This window comes from Clupea harengus, chromosome 14 (genome assembly GCF_900700415.2).
Source record: "Clupea harengus chromosome 14, Ch_v2.0.2, whole genome shotgun sequence".
NCBI classification, from domain to species: domain Eukaryota; kingdom Metazoa; phylum Chordata; class Actinopteri; order Clupeiformes; family Clupeidae; genus Clupea; species Clupea harengus.
Window position 1 is genome coordinate 12,398,431 of NC_045165.1, and position 26,179 is coordinate 12,424,609.

At 41.4% G+C, this 26,179-nt stretch overlaps 4 protein-coding genes across 7 annotated transcripts in view; 2 read left to right on the forward strand and 2 right to left on the reverse strand.

Moving 5' to 3' along the window:
- Positions 1 to 3,331: 3,331 nt before the first annotated feature.
- ccdc175 (coiled-coil domain containing 175) lies at positions 3,332 to 10,437 on the forward strand. 3 transcript variants are annotated; one of them, XM_042709777.1, is made up of 18 exons: positions 3,332 to 3,551; positions 3,727 to 3,812; positions 3,905 to 4,016; positions 4,117 to 4,252; positions 4,684 to 4,912; positions 5,008 to 5,130; positions 5,281 to 5,390; positions 5,663 to 5,744; positions 6,710 to 6,846; positions 7,041 to 7,151; positions 7,360 to 7,431; positions 7,585 to 7,720; positions 7,843 to 7,974; positions 8,097 to 8,235; positions 8,549 to 8,628; positions 8,899 to 9,051; positions 9,450 to 9,552; positions 9,880 to 10,437. In XM_042709777.1, exons 1-18 carry the CDS (start codon positions 3,485 to 3,487, stop codon positions 9,936 to 9,938), a joined length of 2,067 nt encoding a protein of 688 aa, XP_042565711.1. In that variant the 5' UTR covers positions 3,332 to 3,484; the 3' UTR covers positions 9,939 to 10,437. The 3 variants fall into 3 exon arrangements, with proteins under 3 accessions (XP_042565711.1, XP_042565709.1, XP_042565710.1); XM_042709775.1 differs by having other exon boundaries at positions 9,450 to 9,945; XM_042709776.1 differs by having other exon boundaries at positions 7,846 to 7,974; positions 9,450 to 9,945.
- Positions 10,438 to 10,444: 7 nt separating this feature from the next.
- Positions 10,445 to 16,749, reverse strand: LOC105899599 (jnk1/mapk8 associated membrane protein). 2 transcript variants are annotated; one of them, XM_012826799.3, is made up of 7 exons: positions 16,625 to 16,749; positions 15,971 to 16,053; positions 13,219 to 13,373; positions 12,791 to 12,997; positions 12,078 to 12,259; positions 11,818 to 11,894; positions 10,445 to 11,706 (listed from the first exon to the last, which is right to left on the reverse strand). In XM_012826799.3, exons 1-7 carry the CDS (start codon positions 16,626 to 16,628, stop codon positions 11,488 to 11,490), a joined length of 927 nt encoding a protein of 308 aa, XP_012682253.1. In that variant the 5' UTR covers positions 16,629 to 16,749; the 3' UTR covers positions 10,445 to 11,487. The 2 variants fall into 2 exon arrangements, with proteins under 2 accessions (XP_012682253.1, XP_031436533.1); XM_031580673.2 differs by lacking the exon at positions 16,625 to 16,749 and adding an exon at positions 16,537 to 16,564.
- A 2,551-nt stretch (positions 16,750 to 19,300) lies between these two features.
- On the forward strand, positions 19,301 to 23,126 carry LOC105899565 (G-protein coupled receptor 135). The gene has a single exon (XM_012826765.3). It carries the CDS (start codon positions 19,786 to 19,788, stop codon positions 21,151 to 21,153), a length of 1,368 nt encoding a protein of 455 aa, XP_012682219.1. The 5' UTR covers positions 19,301 to 19,785; the 3' UTR covers positions 21,154 to 23,126.
- A 684-nt stretch (positions 23,127 to 23,810) lies between these two features.
- The window catches only part of daam1a (dishevelled associated activator of morphogenesis 1a), a 58,433-nt gene continuing 56,064 nt past the window's right edge, over positions 23,811 to 26,179 (reverse strand). Inside the window, 1 exon segment of the mRNA XM_031580790.2 lies at positions 23,811 to 25,935. Coding sequence (XP_031436650.2) covers positions 25,726 to 25,935 — 210 coding nt within the window. The 3' untranslated portion in view covers positions 23,811 to 25,725.

The following is a 26,179-nucleotide window of genomic DNA, read 5'->3' on the forward strand; positions in this document are numbered from 1 at the left end:
TCTTTTATTCAGATCGATCAGATACAGTAGCATGTCAGCTGCGATGCACACTGGGAATAACCGACTTGTGCAGTTCGGTGACTTCTGTTTTGTGTGTGTGTGTGTGAGTGTGTGTGTGTGTGTGTGTGTGTGAGTGTGTGTGTGTGAGTGTGTGTGTGAGTGTGTGTGCGTGCGTGCGTGCGTGCGTGCGTGCGTGCGTGCGTGCGTGCGTGCGTGTGTGTCTGCATTCAACACATCCTCTTATGTGGGCTACTCAAATACACAGGCATGTAAAAGTGCAAAAGAAGGTGGGTTACATAACGTGTGCTTCAGTGGAGGCCTGTGCTTTCTACTCTTGATTAAATCACATTAATCCTGCTTCCTAAGAACATAAAGCTGATATGCCAAGGAGTTGCTTTGAGTTGAGCAAGTAAATTACAACAAATATTAGGTGTGCTTTGGGGTTGTGTGCCATCTTAAAATGATTAGAAAAACAAGATGAACATGCAATCTCATTCTGATATGTGGTATGCATGTGTGCTTTGGGGTGCATGTCATCTAAAAAATGATTAGAAAAACAAGATGAAAATGCAATCTCATTCTGATATGTGGAATGCATGTGGAAATTCATAAACATGCATTGGATTCAGAGAGCACGGAATTACTCAGCTGCATGTTTCATTTCTTCAACCCCTCCCAAACTGTCCCTGACAGCAGCGGGCCCTGGGCCAGATCTGGCTCTGCTCTGGCCCTGGTCTGACATTGACCCGTTTTAGAGTCTGCATGATCTGGGATCCCATTATTTTTCCATTTCCTCCCTCAACCCTTCGTATTGATACTGTGTGAAATACAATAACCTCCCGCGAGCCCAGAACCTCACGGCCAGCAATTTATGGAAATGACATTCCTGCGCTCACTTTCTACATGGGGAAATGTGAGACCTGTCCATTCGACATTGAAGTTATTGGTATGTTAGGCTACCGTACATGCGATGTAACACTTGACCTTGGATCACAAATAAATTATGCACGTGCTGTGAAACCCAACCCACGAGCGATCCCAGGGGCAACTTTCTTAAGCATCTCTCTCTCTCTCTCTCTCTCTCTCTCTCTTCTTGATTCATTATGCACGATCAAGCCCCCATAATGGGCCAGTGTGCAAACAACACAATGCGCAAAGTGCAACGTGAGACACCTGACACCATGCAGCACTTAAGTGCCAGCATGTGTACCTTCAGCTGTAAACAAAGAAAGGGAAAGGACAACCAAGACTAATCTCTCTTTATCCCAGCTTGGCCAGCGATGGGTAGCTTGCCAACAGACAAGGAAAAAATACAAGCAGACACACAGATGGCATGATGGTATCTGTACAGGACTACCTGTCTGAAATGGAGAGGAAGAAAACGAGCATCGTGCTGGTGATGATGCCTCTACCAGAGTTTGAAAAAAAAAAAAAAATACTTTTTAATTTAACTGTACCTGGGTTTTAACATGTTTTTAGGCAACTACAGTTCAAAACTGGAGCGATTCTGTTGAGAAACTTATACATGGTAGAGGGACTGGTGAAGAGTGCCCCCATCAACAAGGCAGACTGAGAGCTGAGAAGTGAGAGGGGCGCTCTTCTAACTTAATAATATCTGATGGCCATAACCCATGAATCTTACAAGAGAATGTCAGTCCAATAAAGATCACACTAGCAGGCCGTCTCTACTGTCTGCCAACACCCTCAAAACCCTGACTATTTCCAAATACTTTGTGTGTGTGTGTGTGTGTGTGTGTGTGTGTGTGTGTGTGTGTGTGTGTGAACGGTGTGTGTGTGTGAGTACGGTGTGTGTGTGTGTGTGTGTGTGAACATGTTGTGCATCTGAGTATGTATGTGTGTTTTGTTATTGTTGCCTGTCTTAATAAGGCATTATTTATCTCTATCAGTATGGGATGTAAAGTAATCCTGCCGAATCCTACATACCCTTCAGTAATCCCACTGAATCCTGCTTCAGCAACATGTTCAGAGCCATTAGTAACAGTCTGACAAGCCAGAGATTGGTGAAATAATAAGTGTCAAAATAGCCTGCATAATGTTAAGCATTACTATAGTCTAATAAATCTGACTAAGGGAAACAGGGAAGGGAAAACAGGGAAAATACCCTATAGTCTACAATACAGTGTTATTTAAACATGGAGCAATGCCAGTGAAACGGCATGGTACTCTCGGCACCCACTCTGCATTAAGTAGGCCTACTCTATGAAAATGAAATATCTAACTAGGACAACAGCCGTGATCATGCTGCTGATGGTTACGGTTCTTGAGCCATGCTGTTGTAAAGAATAGAGCAGAGGGGAAATTTCACCCACTATATAAAATGTGTGGGGATTAATCTGGTAGTGCCCAGTCTTATATGACATGACACGTTCATCAAAATAGCGAGGTTAGAGACATTTTAGACAAAAAAAAAATCAAAACCCATTCCCATTCCGGTTTCTATTCATGTGCAATTTTACATTTCCTGGTGGTCTTCCTCTTGATATAGATGGACCAACACTGCCCTCTGCAGTCCACATGTGGTACAGGTCACCATGTCGCTAAGCACTGCCTCCAGTACCAAATAAAAAGACGGCCCGTTCCAGCTGTAACTGTTTTTTTGTTTAGACATTTCTGTGAATTTCACCAAGAAAATATCAGTGGAGTAGCAACAGTGTTTTATCTCTCTGCAATCTGTTGGCATGCTATCTATTTCCTTATGAGAGGGCTACAGACATTTCTGCCACAGAACAGTGGTGATTTTTACAATCTTGTTTCTTTTCTGCCATCTGGTGTACAGTTCTTGAAATGGACGTTTTCAATAACATATCCCAAACAGCAAACTCTGCCAATTGTTACGTTGTATCAGCTGAAAACGATTTGAGGTCTACAACTCTTTTTTTGTAGGGAGGCCTCCAAGGAACCAACGGTTTGTTTTACCACAAGGAAAAATGGTTCTTCCAAACCTCCATTGATAACAGGATAATTCAGAACTCAAGTAAACTAACTGCGAATTGAGCAAAGTAATTAAATAATTAAGTAAACTTATTGTCATTATTAGCTTACTAAACAAGTTATTAGCCTACTAAAATAGTTGTCAAGTTGCTATTATTAGCCTACATTACAGTTGGCTACGCAAATAACCTTAGTACACCATAGTTTCACGTGTTGTGATGCACTTCGTGGTCAGGACCTGTCAAATCGCCCACAACAGAACACACATAATAACCTGAAAGACATTAAATGTGTGCTCTCCACCAGGTATCCGACGACCATCTCATCTCTTCTTCGCTTGCGCTTGCTGTTGCTATGCCAACTCATACACATTAGACCATGAGCCAGCGTTCCCTCTGCCTGTCCTGAAAACAAGCTGTGCCTTTCATGCTAATAAAAGTTTGTCATTTAGTCAGCTACATTACGTTTTATGTACTTTAACTGCCGGTAATCTTGGGAAGCTAGCTATGCTTATGAAGCTTCTCAGAGAAATATGGCTTCTTGCTTAGTGCCAGATTTCCCAGCTGTGCTTCTCGCTTTGGAGCACTTGGGCGAGTTAGGTAAGAAATCTTGTGCTTAGCTATGCACCTATCTTGCTTAGTTAACGTTGCCCTTGTTAGTTGGTTCAATATTCTTCGAAATGTAACTTACTGGTAGCCAGCTAGATAGCTCAGTTTGCTCCACTGTGAATAATGTTTCATGTCTCATTTTACGCATGACGTTGTTGAATGAAAGAAAAGCAGCTGAAAGATGAAGACGTCTCGTTCAGCCAAGAAGCAAGTCACCACCTGAGAGAGATAGCAACTGCAATTAAAGCACTGGTGAATCAGATTTCACGTCCTAAACCTTAAAACATTTAGACAAAAACTTGAGATAAGTAACATGTAAAAACCGAAGACCTCTCTTTTCTCAGGAGGCGTCCCGAAAGGCAGTCCACGAACAACTTGAGGTTGAAACTATTGAAAGTAGCAAGGTCCGTCACCAGGTTCTTCGTATTCGTGATGAAGTAGTCTATGAAATAACAGGTGGGTAGACTTCTGTATATCGAACATCGTAACCACTAGCTTAATATGGTTCCGTTTGCAGAACTTAGAATACCTGTACCCTAATATAAGCCTATTTCAGATGGTGTGGCGGCAGCAAGAGATGTCAATGCAACTCAGCTTAACCAACTTCAAGATGAACTTAAAAACCTTATGGAAGAAATTGAGTCAATGGAAGTGAAACGAGGACTTCTTGAGGGGCAAAACGCACTGCTTTAGTAAGCTTGAAATACTTTAAAAAAAATAAGTACGACTATCGGTGACACCCCCATCACAGTTGCATTATACACTTCCTAGAGTAGGCTAATTAAATCACGTGTTGTGGGCAAAATATGTCTGTTCTGTTGGTTTATTCTGTGTCGTCAGTTGCTGTTGGAGGAAAATCTTTTTTTTTGTTTTCAAAGTTCCAGTAATTTGACACAGTAAGGCTTATAATCTGCAACAAAGATGGTCATCATCATACACCATTAAGTAGTATATTGTTCTCCATGATTTTGAACCATTGTTTCAGAGCTGGTCACAGAACCAGATTTCAACAGATCTTTGCAAGGATACTGGGTTATATAATCAGGGTAGTTCCACTTGTCATCTCACAAGATCCACTGAATAAACTTGGAGTCGTTTCACCCTAAAACGTATTGTGTTACAGTCCAGAGAGAGCACGTGTGAAACAAAACCATGAAAATGTCATCAGCCTGCTCAACTTCCAACTGGCAGAGAAGGCCAGCAAGCAGATCTTGCTCAACGAGAAGATGAATGAGATTGAAGATGTGAAGGCCAAAATAGCCTGTGTGGAAATTATCAGAGCTGATCTACTCAATGAACTCACCCAGGAAAGGAACATGTTTAACGAGGCGAAGAACATTTTGGAAGCACAGGTATGTTCAGTATTTTTATTTTATTTTTTTGTTATCGTATTTCACTTTTGCTTTGTGAAACGTTTGGTTTTCAGCTGATATTTCTGTTGGTTTAGATTGAGCAGTGCGAGAATAGAATCCAACAGCAGAAAAAGAACATTGGCCAGATACGCAGAGAGCTGGATAATCTTACCAATGACCTGCAGGAAAAGGAAGACAGGGAGGCTGATCATCGGAATGTGAGAGAAAAACAGATTAATTGCCAATTCGTCAAAAAAATGACTTAATATGCAAAGTTATGATGTTTGAAATCGAAAATTACTTTGCTTATGACGAATCATTGTCGGTGGTCAGTTCATTAACATTTTTTATTGGATTTTATGTTACAGACCATATATCAGGTTGGTCTTATCATAACCAGACTAACATCAACAAAGAACAAACTTAAAGACCAACTCGCAGAGGAAATCAGAAAGTCTGTGAAGCTTGAACAAAACAGGTACACTGTATAAGAAGCAAGTTTAGATATATTGATCACCAGCCTAATGGTTCTTCAAAGAAGCTATCATCAGAGGGGTCTGAGTAGGATGCATCAATAGCACATGATGCCTCTTCATCAACATCCATTTTTCAAGTAAATAACAGAAGAAAAAAGTAATAACTAAACAAACTTCAGTAGAACATACCAACGCCACACGTCTGGTCACAGTTCTTATTATTGGCTCTTATTAGAAGTCAGAATTTCCTGAACATTATGATTCATTTTGACAGAGTGGTCCTTGAACAGGAGCTTGCGGAACTAACAGAGACTTTCAGGAAGAGAGAGGAACTCCTTCAGCAAAGCATTATAGAGGTAAAAAGTCATGAATATGACCAAATGCGATCCTCAGCTCCACAAAATACCAGTTTTCTGTTCATGTGGTATGAGTGGGCATATGCACACATCATGCCTGGGTTTCTTTGTGCGTTCTTTTGTGGAAGGTGTGCGGCTTTTAATAATTTAATAATTTATTTTAACACAGGTGAAAATGGAAAGCCATAACCTGTTAGATGTCAGATTTGTACCGATCGATTTCTCTGCCCTAGACTGAACCTGCTGGTCTGTTTTGAAATTGATCTTTTTGAAAGAACACCCCTTCAAAGACAATCTGTGCTGAGCTGACCTTTCCTAGGAGTTGGACCACTGAGCTGCCCTCAGATGTGCTATAGTTCACACAGTCAATGGGAGGCCGCCACAACCCAATGGGCTTCCAAAGAGTGAACATTCAAATGAAACCAACTCTGTGGTGTTGCCCGTGCTCTCTGCCAGTCATTTGTGTGCTCACATAGGCTGACGGCCACAGCTTGTGAAAGTTTACCCACATTGTAGCCTACTTGTGAATAGGAGATTTTGGTTTGACCTTAAACATAGCACTCAAACCTTGGCTTGAATTGTCATGTGAAGGTCAATCGAAACAGAATAACATGCACTGAATTCCAGTCAGAGTTAATAGGGTGTAAGACTGTAAAAGTCAGGTTGCTGAGTAGTAAATGGTGGCAGGTTGTTGTGCGTCGGATGTCTGATGCTTGGGATGATTAGGTGGATGTCTTGCCTCAGTCTTTGTAGTCAGGCTTTAAAATCCTAACGACTAACTTGCCTGCCTGACTCTGACTCTGACAGTAGAAACTCCTGTTGTTAATTTTTTTTTTTTCACAAAATGGTTAACTACTTTCCCAAATGTACTTAGATGACTAAACACTGTGATCACTGAACCACTGGCCTCATTGTGTGTGTGTGTGTGTGTGTGTGTGTGTGTGTGTGTGTGTGTGTGTGTTCAGACAAAAGAGGAGATTGAGCAGAGTCTGCTTATGAATGCCATTCATCTTGCATCAGTGACAAGATTGACAGATCATTTCAACATCCAGAGAAAACTTGAGGATGATACCATGGGTGAACACAGTGCCATGGCTAGGCGGTAATGCTAATTTCTATTATAATATATTTCTCTTAATATAACTCTTTAAAATATTTATATTTTGATATGATTTGTTTTGATTCATGATTATAAACATGTGTATACATGAGCATGCAATTAATGCCTGAAGGCAATTAAATGCTCTCCACTACCATAATGAAGGACAAGTCATTGTGTTCTGTGATCTGAATTAGACTGGAGTGGTCAAAACTGAGACTGGATGAACGCTTTGCCTCCATTGCCAAGTATAAATTAGAAATCAAAGAAATGGAGGAGGGGATGAGACAACTCAATGAAACAACTGTGTAAGTCTGTTGCCTGTCTTATCAGTGTCTAGAGCCAAAGTCATATACAGCAGTTAACTGTTAACAACTAATTTGGTGCGCCTGTTTTATTTAAGCATTAGGCATTTGCTTTACATTCACACAATCAAAGCATAGAATCACAGGTATTTAATTACGTAGTTTTCCACTGATGTTGTGTTTCCTTTTGGCCATCTGTGTATCATTTCAGAGTGAACTCTGACCTGTTCAAGAGGAATCTTGAGGAGATGAAAGTACAGCTGGCAAAAGAAAAGAAGATCAGGTTTTGTGAACCCCTCAGATCTCCTTTCTTCAAAAACACTTGACCTCCAACAATTTCTCTTCACATCTTTCATAGCACGAGTTAATTCTCTCTCTCTCTCTCTCTCTCTCTCTCTCTCTCTCTCTCTCTCTCTCTCTCTCTCTCCGTGGTCAGAGCGGCATATGAAGCTGAGAGACAAGAACTCTGTCATTCTCTGGAGAACTTGAAAGTAGCACACAAGGGGCACATGAGGGAGGTCAACGAAGCCATCGAGCAGACCAAGGCGCGAAGCCTCGAACTACGAGAGGAGGTCAGACTGCTTTCTTCTTCACCCCCTTCCTCTTTTCATCCTTCCATTTCCTGTCTGTTTCCTCTACCCTCACAGTGTGTCTGTGTTATACTGACCCACATTGACATTGTGGCATCTCCAAGCAGGAGGAGAAGCTCCAGGACCACGTGCTCATAGGTTCTCTGATAGAGCGTCTCAAGATGACGGTGGCTAACACGGTGGAGGCCACCAAAGCCATGGAGGTTTCCTACGCCGTTGAGATGCAGCAGTTGGAGGTAATTTTGAGGTTTGCACTGTTCAGTGCTGCAATGAGAAACTAGGTAATGCCCTTTTGGATAGTGCCAGAACACGCGCCACCCCATCATTACATGAAGTAATGTGTCTCTTGTACATAAAGGAAGAAGCTGAGGCACTGACTGAACAACGGCTGGAGTTGGAGGAGCTGCTGAGTGCAGTGGAGTCCGTCTTGGGGGGCGTGGAGGGCGAGTTTGACGTCGCCCAGACCCGACACCAGACACTGACTAAAGACACGACAGGTAATCACCACACCTTTGCTACCCAGCAGCCAAGTATTCCATGCTAACATTTGATCGTTATGTATTCATTGATGTATAATTCATACTCGCTTGCATGTACTACCTTCTCACTTTCAAGCAACAACAACAACGCATTGTTTCCACTTCCATGTATCGCTGGTCATTTTCTCCGTGCTGCAATAAGGGAGTTCACTGTCTTCTTTGTGTTATTTTTTTTTATTATTTATTTGACCTGATCCTCCTCCAAGTATTCTCAAAGTGGCTGTCTTGCTGATATGTCATTTAAAGTTCCTTCTCTTTCTTTTTTTCTCAGACCTGAAGCATAGAAAGATGCAACTGGAGCTCTGTATTCAGGATACCCAAATCAACACTGCTCTTATTCTCAAACCAAAGGTTCAACCTGTCCTGCATCGTACCACATAACATAGAGGAAAATGTACTTTGAAATAAATATGTGACATTAAATCTAGTTCACATTCTACATTGTTAATATGCTCTTTGTTCTTCTCTAAGTCCTTACCGGTATATGAAGTTGTCCTTTCATATGGATGTGTCTTTTCCTGAATGTGGATGAGTCTGTTCTTGGATGTGTGAATATATTTGTTCCTGAATGAGGATGGGTCTGTATCGGGTTGTATGTGTTCTGGAATGTGTCTGCTGTAGGAGGAGCTGAAGCAAGAGTTGGTGGATTTAAGGAGGAGACACATGGAGGTTCTCAAGTTCCAGGGAGAGCAGTTGAGCGAGACAGAGAAGGTCATCTATGAGAACGGATTGATGCTGGAGCAGGTCAACCGTGAGAACTGCCGCTTACATGTAGTGAGTTTATTTGGATTGGTGTACTGTTCTTGTATTAACTATTGTTCCAGATCAAGCTAAGATCATTGAATAGAGGCTGATATGCATCATTTTGCCCGGAACTAAGTTTAAAGCCTGCTCACAGTGTTTGCCACTGAACATTGACCATTAGGGCCAGGTTCACTCAGTACAAAAGCATATCCGTTGTGAAATATAGTTTGTACTTCAGTTACAGTCTTTATCCATTGTGATACATTGAATTTAATTGTACACTATGTTGTAATGTAAAATTAGACGTATTTTGGCAAGCAATTAAAAACAGTATCAGTGTATCAGGAGATACACTGGACTTTTATTTTGAAAGAAATGTTTCAAGTGTTCAAACAAGTGTTTTCCAAGATTATACTTTCCACCTCCAGTGCATTGAACAAATGAAAGAGGGCATATTCAATGCCAAGCAAGATAAAGACAGACACACACAGGAGACAGAGTGGCTGAGCGAGGAAGTTCGCTCTCTTTTCCGTGAGTCCTCACAAACACCAGAAGTACATAGCCTGGAGACACCTATTAAATCAGGCCTTTTTTATGGCCCTCAGTTGACTGATTTGGTACTACATGTTTGCACTGATTTTTTTGTTTTGATGTTGGCGTATTAATATATGGCTTCATAAGTCTTATAACACGTCAACACAAATGGACGTAAATCCTTGCATACATAGTTATGGGGACACATAAAAAATCCTCTTACAAATGGCAATTTTTTTACCATAATAGCTGGAAATAGAATATGCATCGTCAAGTGGAGACTTCAGTCTGGGTCTTGTATTGTTTGCCTTGTCTGTTTTCCAGAGAGCCTGGTCGATGCTTGGGTGAATGACATTGTGGTTACCAAGGCAAGTATTTTTTAAATGAGAATATCTAAACATTCTTAATCAATTAAATTGTATTAGGGCCACAGATGAAAGTTTTTTCTTTATGCCCTACCTACCATATCCTAAAACGTTTACAATAGCTTATTCATTATTTATTAACAGACTTATCATAACTCCCTTACCAGGAATCTACTGAGAAGGATCAACACATTTATGCTGCTATTCACAATCTACTGATGAAGCTGGCAAACAGGCAATCCCAAATTGGGAGCATCGCTGATAAACTAAAGAAGGAGTTTGGGGCCTTGACTGCCCTCTTATCACCTCCAAAGCTGTAATGATTTGAACTGTTGTTTGTACATCACTTCACTTATTTGAATCCTCTTGAACTCCCTCCTTTAACTTAGAGTTGAGCTCTGTGAAGCAACAGTTGTTTGACCTTTACCCTTGGTACCAGATTCTGCAACACTTCATCTCTCTCATGCATCATTCATTCCCATTAAAGTTATATTTGTTGATATGGAAGAAAACAGAACCGAGGCTGAAGTGTTTTCATTTTATATGGTGTGAGTATTTATGTAAAACAAAAGAATCCACGTTTGAAATAGATCTGACACGGATAACTAGGGGTGTTCCAAAGACAGTCAGCGCAAAACAAAGACCACATTTGTGACATTCAAATAACCCTGGAAACATTCGGGGTCCACCATTCGTGTAGTTAACAGAGAGAAGAAATAGAAATAAGACATGCAGTTAACAGATTCAAATTTGTATTACTAGATCAGACTAAAACCAAAGACTGACCAACTGGGACTGCCAAACTCACATTCACCAGAAACAATGTGGAATTACATGCTTTATGAAAGCTGTTTTATGCTTTTTTTCAGCACCTCCATTTCCTGTCTGTCTTTCACATCTGTGTATGCACATACTGCAAGCAATGAAGCAGAATATTTTTGGCACTGTGTTTTACATACTCTTCATTCTGTCTAAGAATTAACTGCTTAAACTGTGATACATAGATATACATTTTTGTACTCACTCAAGTATAATCATTAACACAACAGTGAACACTTACAATATAAATGTTTGGAGGGATAATGCTTCAACAGAACATTCTCACTTTTTATAGGTAAAAGCTTAGAGATCCAGCAAAATACACTTAAATACCATTTAACAACATACAATACTTGCAATATAAATAAAATATTCTTTACAGTTATGTACAATGACAGTGAACAGTTTGAAAGTTACATTATAAATATGCCATTTCTTCTCTGGAAGGAGACTCTTAAATCAATTACTTTAATTTTAAAATCCCTTACAAACGCACGTCTTCAAAACAAGAATACGCTTGAAATATAATTCCACCCATACCATTCAACAACTACTGTGACCAACACTGTACATTTGTTCATCAGAAACGACATAAGAACAGCCATCTTTGCAGTGCAACCCTCTGAGACAAGTGAGCAAGTCCTTCTGGATCACCAAAGCCACAAGGCCCACTGCCTTCATATTTCAAGCCTTGATTTCCTGACAGACTGCGACTCCAGTGGACACTGCGAAACCTCCTAACCGGTGGTCAGTGCCCATTGCCTCCCTCTGATATTATCCTATTAGGTTCAGTGAACCTGGCTGTGAGCAGGTAGAAGAGAGCAGGGCCAGGCACAAGGGCCAATAAGGGCAGATCTTGCTCCAGCTTATCCAATCGGGAGATGGAGATAATGCCATAAGCATGGAGGAGCCAATGACTGAACAGCACCACCAGTCTCTTCTTCTTGGCGACAAGGTTTTTGAAAGACTGAGACAAAGGATTAATATATATTAATACAGAGAGAATTGCACAAAACTGAAAGCTGAAAAATGTTTAATGCTACGTAACTTTTTTGCAGTTATTATGTGGGTGCCTCACCTGTATTTCTGAAGCGGACATGTATACCGCCAGTGTGACCAGAGACAAAACAAGAATAATGTATGGAAAGGCATAATCTAGGGAGGAAAAAAAAAACAATGACGAGTTAATGCCACTCAGAATCAATTCATTGTACTGTCCTAAGGCATTACATGTCATTGTCAACACCTTAACTATTTAAACGTTTAAAAAAAAAAAAATTAAATGTCAAATCAATATTTCTGTTGAACCCAAGCCTATCGACCAGTTATTGTACTTACACAGAAGGCCTCCTCCCACCGCCTGCAGCACCGTGAGAATGGGGAAGAAGTAGAGAGCAGCATAGATGCTCTTGAAGCGGTCGGACTTCCCCAGACCACAGGCAATCTTCTTCACCAGGAGTGGCCTCAGCATCATCATGAACACCAGGCAGAAAGCGTAGTAGATCAGCACTATTGTGTATCTGGAGTAAAGGGGGAACTTGTTAATGCTGACACTTAAAGGGAGACTTATGGATTTAATTTTTTTTTTTTTTACCTGGTCCCTGTTTTCCTATCTTTTTAGGTCCAGATTTTTACTAGGGACAAAAGTCGGTCCAGTATGGAGTTAAAACGCTATAACCAGCGACAGCAAAACGTCTATACAATGTAATCCCATGGGGCAAGTGTCTGCATTTTTGGCATTCCCAAAAAGATGGGGGAAATAGGGCCCAGATTTGAAAAAATCCCAAAGTTTCCCTTTAACGAGATTAATATGGATATATTGTCTGAGAATCAATTCCAATTAGATATTACAGTATTGTTTAGGAGGAGTTTACATGGAATGGACAAAGTTAGGCATTGCTATAAGGGATCTCTTAACAAACACAGGACAGGATCTGAATAAAGTAGTTTAAATGATATACTTCTGCCCTGATGTCCAAAAGATTTTCAGCATAACCATGTAAATTGTTAAATGCCAATGCCTCAGCATGTATCAAAGCATCACTACTCACAGCGGGAACACAGCTTCCTGGGTGCAGTGTAAGGTGGTGACGTAGTCCGGGCTTGGATTGTAGAGCATGGTATACCAATCAGAGAGCATCTGGACACGGCAGGATCGGATGGACAGCCCACCCACGGGGTCGCTCACCAGCAGGGTGACCAGTGCAGCCGCGCTGCACTCAAACAGGGCGGTGATGTGCTGAAAAAGTGCACTGGAACTATCGAACAGTGGAAACAAAACAAACAATAGAGGTAAAGTTGGAAATGTGCACAAAACTACTTGGGTTAATTTTGTTCTGCTTGGTGCGATTGGGAACAGCACTTTTGGCTTGACCAGCCCTGAGCTAGTCATTTAGCTGCGGCAGAAAGGCGGCAAGCACTTTCAGCAGCCACCTTTGATGTTTTGCAGGCGTTGACATTTAGGATTGAGTTAGCCTACCTTTTCTTCCCAGAGTACCACTCTATGAAGAACCAGTGTAGGACCAGCGGAAGCATCGCCATGAAGCCCAGGTAGAGCCAGTCATAGAGGTCTGGAGTCTCGCCGCATTTCTCACAAATCTTCTGCATATTTGTCCTCTCCCCCCTTGGACATACCTTCCATTGAAAATGTGGAAAAATCAGTGGACAAATATTTTTTATTCACCATCCAGCCCTCTGCTCTTTATACAGTTGTCTTAAAAAAGTCTGGACACCCCTGTGGAAATTACATATTTTGCTATTTTTTAAAGTGAACAAAGTAAATAAATAAAAAAGAAAACCTGTAGCAGAGAAACATTTAACATCTAGAGATGCATTTCTGCAAGAAAAAGTGAAGGGTGATTCATCAACAGCAGCATACCAGCATATGAAAGGGACTTTTCAGTTTGCATTGTGATCGGGATACACGCAGCATTCCTTAAATGAATGGAATGTTTTAGAATCAGGAGAGAACGGTGGTCATGTGACCAACTTGTGCTGTTTAGTTTGAGATAGTCAGGTTAAGGAGCAACACAGTTTTTCTGACCGACAACACCAATGTATCGATTTACTGTTATTAAGACCTAAAGAATTCATGTTTTGTTTGTATGTTACGTTTTTGTCAGTAAAAGTTTAAAAGGAAGATTTTTGGAAGTTTGGAATTTTTTGTCACGTTCACACTGGTTGCTAGAAGCCTGCTTCATTAGTGGCATATGTAACTAAGGCGGAGTGCCACTTACAACAGCATTTACCAAGATTGTCTACCCCTAAACTCGTAACAATTTCACAATGCATTAAATTATTATATATAAATAAATTATTTGATGTTGTGTAGTCTAGCCTGCACGTAAAGTTCAGCAAATTGACCATGGCTACAGCCCAACAACAACACCTTTGACATTGAAGCACACAACGCCTCGAAAGAACACACAGGCCATAATGCAAACGCGGTGCTGTAAATAGTTCTGCTAACAGTTAACCACTCCTAAGGAAAGGAGTGAGCCACCGTATGGGGAACTAGATGCTGAAACACATACAATCCAGCCTTTAGGAAGTCAAAGACTGGGCAGGGGAGGGGAGGAGCCCAACTATGCCTAAGTCATGAGCTTTGGACCCTAGTGCCCATCATTGCCCCCTTCATGGCAAGTTGCTTTCAGAACGAGCCCACATTCTGTGACTGCAAAGAACTGTGTCTCACGCCGTTCCCTCTGAGAACCAAAGACATCAGACATTCTCCTTTGGTCACTTTGTGGAACACAGCTCACATATGGAGATATATAAAAGGTCCAAGAATGTAAAGAGCTATAAGACAACCTGCTTCTCGCCCAGTAAACATCAAGCCTACATGCCACATGCCCTGATTGAAAAACTCACTGAGCAAACGACATCCAAACAATAAAGGTATGTGAATGTATGAGAACTGGTCCACCCAGCAGCTGAACAGATCTGCTTTATGTCTAAGCAATGAATTAAAGCCTCCTCAAACAGTTCCTGCAGAAAAGACAAAATCGCTGTAACTGAACACTGAATGGGCACCAGCCCCTAGATAAAGCACAATTCAAATCTCTTCCACTTAAATCTGTATAAACGTGTAGTGGAAGATGCTCTACACCCTTGAATGGTGGCAATAATAGCTGGGGATCGAGACCTTCAGATCTCAGGGGAAAGAGCCCAAATTCCACAGCTCTGATCTGGGATGAAAAAGCTCTCCTTTCACCTGCGAGAGTAGATCCCAGCGTAACAGCAGGCGCCAAGGCTAACCACATAGCAGCTTCACTATCTCTGCAAACCAAGCTTTCCCTTGCCACTTCGCAGCAATTAGAATCAGCGAGTACCTCCCCTTCCTCCCCCTGGTCTGTGTCGGGAGTGAGATCCACTGGGGAAAATAGAAGGACGATTGGCCAGGCACAGGCCATTGTGTCCGCTGCCAAAGGCACAGTCTGATTCGATATCGAATAATAAATCTTCTCGGCAGATCACTCCAAGTTCTGAGATTCATTTAGAGTGTCTTGTTCATCATGTTTAAGATTTACCTACAGATTTTCAATCATGTGTACTGCAGGACATTCCAAAAGCTACTGTTTGCATTTCTTGAAGTACTTCATGGATGGAAACCCAGCTAATGTTTGTGCAAGCAACACTGCACAGTGGAATAGTGTACCACCACACCTGTGTCAGATACATCTTCCTGCAGATCTTTTGAGGCATACAAAGGGTTTGGTTGGCCTTTCTGCCCAGCAGACATGCAGTTTTATTTGGTAGTGTTATTGGTCCTCAAGACCTCATCTTGACTTCCACAGCTAACATCCATTTCTTGATAATATTGGAGTCATTTGAAATTGCAAGCTGGAAATGCTGACATCTTTTTAAAACCACCTGCTGCTTTGTGGGCATGAGTATATAATATATAATTCAGACTGTCAGTTGCTGAGAGGAGCCTATGTTTGTTGAGTGTTGCCACAACATTTGAGGAGTCAGAAAATGCATCAGCTTCTGGAATTGTCATGAGGTGACCATAGTGAATGAAAATTCTTGACCTGTTTTACATGTCCTAAAGAGTCCTGTTAAAACATGTTAATTTGCTGACGGGGCTGTATTTACATCTTTTCACTTCAGAAATCAAGAAAATACGGATTTTGCTCAGGGTGCCCAACTTTTGCATACAACTGAATGCTTTGTGAAGCCTCAAGATAAATCCTGAATAATGCCTTATGTTTAAATACAGGAGGACTTACCCCACACTCTCCTTCAATTGATCCATTGGCCATCAGGATTTTCCCGCAGTAAAGGCCCGGACAGGTAGAACTCATTGCAACAGCTGGAGAAGACGAGTAACATCGGTAAAGCAGAACAGGTAAGGATAGCTAACGTCACAGTTTCCCCATCCTCAGCGCAATCTAGTCAGAGACACCTTGCTCATAATATAACATTGATAGTCCGCAAGCTAGCTGTAACGTGTGCGAGAAATGTCTCCTACAATATCTTTGGAAAAGCTAGAAAGATAGATAGTTAATGATGACCTCACAAGGTAGTTAGCTGGTCAGCTGAATCCATAACTACCATTTGCTCTAGGCCATGCTAACATGACATATAAAATACAAGAACTACGCTCAAATCTGTTACATACACGTCTTTGACAGTGTGAGGTTCAGTTTATGTCCCGAATGTGTGTGTGTGTGTGTGTGCTCATAGGATAAGTACATCTGCTTGTCTAGAGGTAGTTACCTCCATATATGACAAACCTAACGTTAACCTATCCTATCGAAGGTTAGCTATGCTAACGTTACATTTTCTAGCTTACGTTTGTTTGGCATGATCAGATTGACAATAAGATCCAGCAACACGCTATTCGCGACAGACCCAAGGTATCTCCGTCGGAATTTACATACCCATAATAAATGTTGCTATACATCCAAAAGATGTTTTAAGAGAGTTCCTCTGACATTTGGTCCACAACCTACGAAAGCAACCAATATCAGCAGCACCGGAAGACTGATAGGTCTTCTAACTTCTTCGAGGGGTTGCACGGGACTTTTTTTTAACCTTGAACTCACCTACGCCATCTGCTGTAGTGGAGACAAAACAGGATTAGGTCAGGAATTGCATTGCTTGACATGTGTCACTAATTTTTATCTGGAATAATGTTAGAGGCTGAGTGCTTAAATCACGAAAGCTAATCTTTTTTTGTTCACAATATTATCTTATTATTAAGTAAGTTATCTTGTGCGCACAAGACATGTTAAAAACAGTTATAGGCTACCCCCTACGACGAGAAATACTATTTTCATAATGGCTGGCAGGTGTCCCAATATTTTTGTTTAACGGGACGAAGTAGCACAGGTTAAAAAAAGAACATTCACTTTTATTCAATGCTCTGAAGACATTGAATGGTAACTATGACAGCCATAGTAAATAACAGTTGATTGAAAAGCTGCCCGTCCATAGAGGCTATTACAGTGAGTGTGTAGTCAGGCAAGCTAACGAGCAAACAAAATAAACATATTCTCTCAGTTTGGCAAGGTATGTTGACACGATTAATTCTGTGTTTAAATGAAAAGTTATCTAGAAAACTGGCAAGCTAGCAAGCACAGAATCAGAAACAGCTAACAAGCTAAGGGATTCTGGCTTAGCAATGATGGAATCAGTTGGGGTTTAATAGGGCAAATTGGGCCATCAGGTCAAATAAGCCACAAGTTTCAAGTATGATAAAATAGGCCAACTTCTGCATTGACTTTAAGTAAATTAATAGATGGGTTGTTTTATTATTGTTATTTTATGTTATTATACAAGTTTTAGGCTATGACACATTCTTATTGTTGACCATAAACATGATATAGGCCTAATGTAGCCTAGTGCCCATAGACATAAAGTGCACATAGGCCTATGCCACAAATAGCCCACTCATATGCAAACTCATAGATGGACACATAGATTGATGCTCTCTCACTCAAACATGTTCAAGAATGCTCAGATAAGAATTTAGTATGTTTAATTCAGTGCAGCTGTATTGTCATGCTATCGCTGGGTATTTATAATACGAATGGCTTATTAACTGTATAAACTGTTTATATTGTAAATATTATTGATAGCATATGTGGTCATTTTTTATAGTTGGCGAACATGGATCAACTATCAAGCATGTGTGTGTGTGTGTGGTTTCTAGGAGGAAAGGAGAAATTAAATACAATCAACTCCAAACAATGCCATAATACAAACGATGCCACAGCATTCAAAATGCGCTCAAGTTACACTACATAAGTCAATAAATCATTCCATGTGCCACATAATAATAACTGTAACTGTATATCATTTAGCACAACATAAGGTCTCAGCCTACACAGGCATTACATGAGCATATAAACTCGGGAGCATTCACAGTTAAGGCAACAAGGTTCAGCATTCAGGTTCTCAGTGTCTCTGTGTGAAAGGAAGGGGCTGTGGGCACAGGTGTGGCTAATAAGGTTGGTGGCAGGGTGTGGCCTAATAGGCAAGTGATCAGGGCTAATTAGAGCTGAGTGAAACAGAATGGGGAAATGAACAGGCTGGGAAAGGGGCGTGGCAGTGAGTCTGTGCTGGAAGCAGGGAAACTGAAAATCTTCCAAACTTAATTGACATTGTCGGTAGACGATGGGTGTCTGTTACAGAAAATGTTGAATACAACAAACAATATTTGAACATAACACATTGTATTTTTCTTTCGATTTTCAACATAAAATTGTATAAGTATACTTACTTTACACTTGGTTATGGACTTTCAGGAGTGAACTATTCGGTTTCATGCACATTTCAGTGGTGTTTAAGGACGATCTAAGATAGCCTACCTACTTTATCAAAAAATGGCCCAATTTACCTGACACCTTCGTTGCTGTGGTGGCTATATTGCTGATCAGCTTGCAGTGAACCCATGGAAGACTGGGTTTCTGATGAATGTGTGATATAGATGAAATCAAACAAACCCTGTTGAATCTATAGTTATCACCAAAAACAATGTAGCCTATTGCCAGATTCCAAGAAAACGAAGGAAAATAACTCGACATCGCGAAAATGGGGTCAAAATTAAAATGTAAATGGGTGACAGTTTGGCTTCCGATACATTTTCAAAATAACAGCATGTTGAGATTTAGGGGTTGAAGCTCTCGATAACAAAGAGAGAAACCAAACGTTTTGTGTGTTTCAAGTAGGATACAGAAGCTAATTTGGCTCAACCCTGGTGTTAACTACGCCTGCAGGTTTAATGGGCTAGCCTACATCTAGTTTGCAGTTTGCTTATTCTTGCATAAAAGTTTTGTGAGACCCCATATACATTTTGGCAAATGGAGCCAGCCAGTAACTGGTGGATTCTTGAACCTAGTTAAGTGTTATCATTTTAATTTTCATATCAACATTAGTAGGGTAAGGCTGGCAAATATGAAACATTATATTTGGTACAAGATGCCTGGATGAAGATGCACGTAATGTTTAATGGATTACATGAAGCCAGGGTTCCCGGGAGAATCGTTTTGACCAGGGTTCCACTGCGCAAAAGGCTATGGCTTTAATTAATGTTAAATGAACCATTTTAAAATGCATGCGTGTTCATCACGTTGACAGCCGCGGACGTGTTTGTAGGTTATTAAGATTCTTTTTTCTGTCACATAATGCATGCGTAGGCTACAGACACAGAAAATAAAACCAATCTTCGCTGAAAGTGCGTAATTCTGAGGACCAAAGATCATCATTTGGTGCCATGGCAACGGCTCTAAACGTCATGCAGAAGTGGAAAGACTTGGATTTGTACGCCGAGCAGGCGGATAGGCTGGCTACGGCACTCGACAGTAGCAACATCGGGGAGGAGAAAAAAGCCATATACCATGCAATAACACCATGCCCGAATCTGGAAATGTATACAACTGCGGCTGAACGGGATGACTTAGTGGTAGCTTAATTATGTGACGGCCAAGAGGATTCGCTTTTAAAATAAGACGTAACCTGTACGCAAAGTGTTTAGGCCATAGTATTGCAAAAGGGATGAATCCTCATCTATTTCGTGGATGCTCCCTAACTGTTTCCGATGGATTTCCCAAGGAACGCTGCCTTGCTCGGCACCAGCAACACCACCGTTGCGGACAACAATTCTGGGACAAATTTCATGCTGGAAGTGGTGACCCTGAGTACGGTTCTGAACAGCTTTGGTACGCCGAACAGCGTCGCGAACTTTACGAGTTCAGGCGAACATATCCAGCCCGTGAAGAGCACCGAAGGGAATTCGGTCCTCCATGGTATAGCTGTGGCCGTGCAAGCACTGTTGCTCCTTGCCATTTTCCTTTTCTCCAGTTTAGGTAACTCGGCAGTGGTCATAGTCATAATCAAACACAGACAACTGAGGACCGTAACGAATGCGTTCATCATGTCCCTCTCCCTATCTGATTTCCTGACGGCCATACTTTGTTTACCTTTTTCCTTTATGATGCTTTTTAGTAAAGACGGGATGTGGCTGTTCGGGGACCGTTTCTGCATTGCAAATGGTTTTTTCAACACTTGCTTCGGCATTATTTCTACCCTGACAATGACACTCATCTCCTTTGACAGATACTATGCCATTGTGCGACAGCCACAAGAGAAGATTGGCAGGCGGAAGGCCATTCAGCTGTTGGTGGCAGTGTGGGTATCGGCGGTGTTTTTCTCCCTCCCCTGGTACCTGGTGTTGCGAACATCAGGGCAGCTGGTGGTTCACAAGAGGGGCTTCTACCATTGCATGTATGTTTTTCACTCTGGCACGTCTCGGATGGGAACTGCGTACAGCATATCTCTCATTGTGGTGTGCTACCTCCTCCCCTTCGCCCTTATGTGTTTCTGTCACTACAACATCTGTAAGACGGTCCGCCTGTCGGAAATCAGGGTGCGGCCAGTGACCACGTATGCACACCTGCTCCGTTTTTATAGCGAGATGCGCACGGCCACCACCGTGCTCATCATGATAGTGTTCATCATCTTTTGCTGGGGTCCATACTGTCTCATGGGAATCACCACCGCCTTGGGTGACTATTCTTTCAACCCGGCAATGGACACGGTCGCCATCTGGATGGCCTGGGCGAACGGTGCCATAAACCCGTTGATATATGTCATACGGAACCCAAACATATCCTTGCTGTTCGGTCGAAGTCGAGGAGAGGGCTACAGGACTAGAAACATAGCTGCGTACCTGTCAACACAAACACAGAGCCGTGAGGTCAGAACGAGAGCAGACCGGATCAGAGACCGGTACGTGAGTAGGCACGGAACCAACAGCAGGCTCTCCTCCTCAAGCCCGGCGAACGGGGGGGAGATTGCCATGTGGGCTTGCAAAAACCCGGCCGTGTTCTTCTGTCGAGACGGCCAACCTGACACTGTGTCCGAACCTGCTGTGCCCAAAGTGGAGACCGCTGACACGAGTCTGTAGCCTAATGAAACAACAATAATGGATTTCTTTGACATTTTTCCTGTTTTTGTTAAACGTTTACCAAAAATATGGCCCCCATGAATTCACCATATTTAGCCAATCCCAGAAGCTTTACTGAAGTGACTTTAAGAGGATCAAGTGCCAAACAAAGAACAAATCAACAGTTTAGAATGTAATTCATTGGGAATTGTTAATGTAATTCTAATATATATTTTTGTGAAGTGCCAATATGTGGTTACACATTGGCTTTTCCCACTGTGAACTAATGTCAATTTTCGGCGCAGCAGTGTTTTATACCCAGATATAACATGTGAAGCCTTGAAAAATGGACGAGGAGACATGGTACAAGTTTTCAAATATGCCTTATAGGAACGTGTTTCCAGTTTGTGTCATAATTGCTCCTGGTTCCTGATGAAGTGAAAGTCAAGCTGGTATTTAGCTATCAAATTACAGTCCACCTTAATTCATATTATTTAAACTGTCTGTGAAGCTAAGTATCAAATACACATACTGTTATATATGGGAGATCCTATAACAACAAGACAGATCATCCCCATAGCACATCAGTAGTTTGTTCATAATGCTAATGATATATGTTACAGTTTATGTCATTCTAGCCTATGTTGTGTGTTGTTTAACGTCTGATATGGAATTGCACAAGAGATGTTCTCCACTCTGTCCCAAATAGCTAGGTGGGGAGTGGGGACAGAGACAATATTCTGTTAAAGCTGCACCTCTGTTACAGAGGAAATCGTCTTTTGTATCAACTGACACTTTGCCCAGCTCATTTCTATTGTACGATATTGACAGATTTAATCTGAATGATCTCTACTGTCACATGAGGTCTAGTTTATTGTCACAGAGACTTTTAACTCCCGCCTGAGTTCCCCCATCCTAAATGATGTGAGTTGGCGTCACAGGTGCGATTATGAAATGAGCATCCCCTTACAGGTGATCTATCAAAGGCCCTTCGTTTTATCAGTCAGTGTTCACCACCTCATGGTCATTACTCTGGTAATGGTCTTTAGCACCGTATTATCCGAGAAACATGACAGAGTAATTATGACCCTCACAGATTTGTAGGGAATATCTCAGAGGATGTTCCACATGAATGTGCTGTTCAGTTAATTACAAAGAACATGAATGATGTAGCGTTCAACAGCCAAATTCTGCGGTTCTGCTTGAAACGAATACCATAGCATGCCCATCTTACAGGACTGGTGACCTTCTTGGAACTGGACTTTGTAGGCAGTATTGTGATTCATCATTTATCAAAATCAGAGGACCGCCTCAAAATCTGACTGTGGATTTTTGATGATATGTATTCACAATGCATGTCATAATTGAAAAACCACAACCTTTCGTCATGCGAGCCAGCGGATCTTTTACCAATGAATTTGTGCAACTATGTAAATACTCCTTCACTGACCATTTTGAGGAAAAGAATGGCCAATGCCAAGCTAAGAACTGCTTGTTCTTGGATGTAACACAGGGGACAAATTATGCAAATGCAAGCGTTCATATTAATGGGGAAATTATTAGCATTTCAAATATCACAAAACTGGACGCAGTAGTAGCAATAACATAGACTGTAACACAGTATGATTCAAGCCACTTGTTGGAGATCTGTGCAGAGTATCAGAGAGGTGGGAAGAGGGAACTGATGCAAGAATGCAAACACATCTGTTTCATTAACATCATTTGTAAGCATTTTCTTCAAGGAAAACTCAGTGTTTCCCCATGCAGAAGCACATCATTTTCTACACATTTTATTTGGTTTAACTGTTCTCTAAAATTAGTCTTTTAAATATTTATCACATGTATGTCGAGTACTTGATTATATAAAATACCATTTTACTGCTTGCTGTCTGATTAATTGATTGATTGACTTTGTCTGATAATTGTGAAAACCATATGATTTATGTTGATAAGGTTATACAACCAAATTGAACAATAAAACTCAATAAATGCAACCATTGCACTTCTTTATAGCAATTATTTCTTATCTCATGCTCTCTCATGCTACCTGTGTAAGATAACAATACACAGTTAAATCCTGGGGGGGTTGGGTCAATGTGATGTGATGATAACCCCTTTGCTCTGAAAATAAGGAGATGTTGGGAATGCACTGGTTTCAACACTTGTTTTTCTGACTGTCGGTCTAAAATGATTTTTTTGACATGTTGAGTCATGCACCCCACAGTGCTCATGACATACAGGGCACGCCAAAAAGTACAACATCCGCTAGTAAATGGAGCGATCAGATAATGTTTCGCTACTCCAAGATGACCTCCTGTTCATACAAAAGTACAAACACATCAAGATTTGTATAAAAACAAAAGGAAATGTGGGAGTTCATGTCTGCGAGACAAAAAGCCTTGTACAGTATTTGGGCATAAATGTGACCAGCAGCTATATGCAAAGAGCTTCCATTTATGGTTTGAGCAACTACAGAGACAATTCAAAAACACACATTTCATTTGGAAGAGCTTGACTATTCCCAATCCATGAGCGATTCAGTTTTGTGAAGAAAACTGATTTATATCGGGCTGCATGTTGCACATTAGCCACTAGATGGCAGCATAGCCCGTGAACTGCATCGCGATGAAGGTGCAGAGAAAAAATGGCTTCCCACAAAAATCAATGAGCTGTCCAAACACTGTAGAACCTCCAGATTTATTTATGCATCACCAACCTCACATGAAAAAAGCCATCTTAAATTAAAAAAAAAATGTTATGTAGAAAGAACCCACATACATAAACTTATCACAAATGGGAAAGAATGAACGAAAGGAAATATTATTTGAAAGCAAGAAATAAAATGAAGTCAAGGGATTCTGATCAACAAGAGATAGTCAGGCAAGGGTGTGAATAGAAGGATATGCATGAATGAGCATATGTACATATGTACATACATACACACACAAACATTCAGAGGAATAAGACACATAATACAAGGACAACGGTTCTCTTTTTCACTTGGATGCATAGATTTTGACAAAATAAAATACACAGTGTTTCATTTGGAGGAGCTAGTGACTGTTTTTTGTTTTTTTGTTTTTTTTTCTCGTTTTTTTGGTAACCATTCGAAATAAGTCCAAACTGTACAGACCCATTACAAAACAGGCCTAAACCCACCCCCCACCCCCACCCTCCCCCTTCTCACATATACACTTCATGTTTGACAACTTCGTCTGCTTCATTACGTTCTTCAGATAGGAATGCATATATTTTACTATTCAGGTGATATTGCCTCTGTAAATATTTATACTGTAAAAGCTCAGTAGGGAAAGAAAAAAAAAAAACGGTTTTAAAGAGTAATTAAAAAAAATGGCATCTCCACTTCTTGAGTTGTGCTTTAAAATGGCATTAAACAAGCAGATCATTAAGACAGTGCCCTCGGAAAAAAAAGATATTTAGCATCTGCTGGTGGGAGGTCTATTAACTGAGTATACTGTTTATAATTGAAGAGAGGGAGCTGTATATGGAGATGATTTATTCTACTGGGTTGACTCATGTGCTCGAAGAGTAGCATGTTTTGGCAGTACACGCAGTGTTTGTGTGGTCTTGTTTCATGAACAGTTCTGAGATGGTCTCTCCGGGGTCATCTGTAGTGCATCAGCGTGGCGGCTGGTTTTTTCAGTTGCGTTCAACCCTGTGTGAAACTACGGTTAATCCCCGTTTCATGCAGTGATACACAGAGATGGAGACTGACTGCATGGTTTGTTTGGGGAAACTGAGATTACACAAACCAGACTGTTTAGTGCATAAGCCCTGGTTTCAACGTCGTACAACAACACACACACACACACACACAAAAATGGCCACAACGTAACAATTGTAAAAAGTGTTTAACCTTTCTGCTCACTATAAATACAAAATAAAAAGACATATGCAAGTGTTGTGTGTGTTGCTGTGATCTCTAGCTTATGTTCTGTGTTATCAGAGTTCATCAAGTCCAAACAGAGTGTCGTGTCATGATGGTGGTGGCACTGGATGAAGGGACATGCTTCGTGTTTCTGTCCAAACAAAGTGTGTCAGTGCGCATACCCCATGCAAAAACTGCAGAATATACATTTAGAATCAGAATCATTACAAAAGCATTTTCAAAAGTATTACAAAAAGTGGGTGTTTGGCCGCCAGCACAGGTAGTAGCGAGAGTGTCTCTCTCCACACTCTTCTCGTCTGTTTGTTTGTAATGTCTCTTTTTTTTCCTTCTTTTTCTTCTTCTTCTTCTTCCCAGACAAAGTGACCTGGAGATCTTATATATTGTGCTTTAAGTACAAGTGAACAAAAGCAAAGTCCTCCCTCTCTCTCTCTCCCATGTCAACTGGATCAGTGTTCATGCTTTTGTCGCAGGGAAATTGCTCGCCAAAAAGGAGGTTACTGGGATTTCCAAAAAAGTGTGTGGGGGGTGGGGGAGGGGGGTGGCGTGATCTGGTGAACTCCCACCAGGGGGCAGTAATGAAAAAGCATTCCCTCACACACACACGCACACGCACACGCACACGCACACGCACACGCACACGCACACGCACACAAAAGCACACATCTGCGTCAGGAGAGTCTCTCTCAGATGTTGAGCTTGGTGACGGGCCTCTCACGGCCGCTGTCGGCGTTGGGATTGTTGGGCCGCTTGCGGTTGCGCTTCATCTTGGACAGGTCCTTGTCGAAGACCTCGCCCGAGCGCAGCGCCGACACCAGGTCGTCAAACTCGCCGTCCTCCTCACAGTTCTCCTTCGCCTTACGGGCCTTACGCTCCTTATCCCTCTGCTCCTTCAACTAAGAGGACAGACAGAGAGAGAAAGAGAGAGATAGCGAGAGAGTGGAAGAGCATGAGAGGGAGAGCACAGGATATTCAGCAAATACACTTAAACTCTGCTGACACTTAGGATCTATCAAATTGCAATTCTGGTCACTGGTTTGTCAAAATAAAGAGACAAACACTGAAGTCTTAAGACAAATCTTGGCATTGCACAAGACATAGAGAAAACGTGTGTGGGTGGGAGTGTGTGTAAGCAGGGGG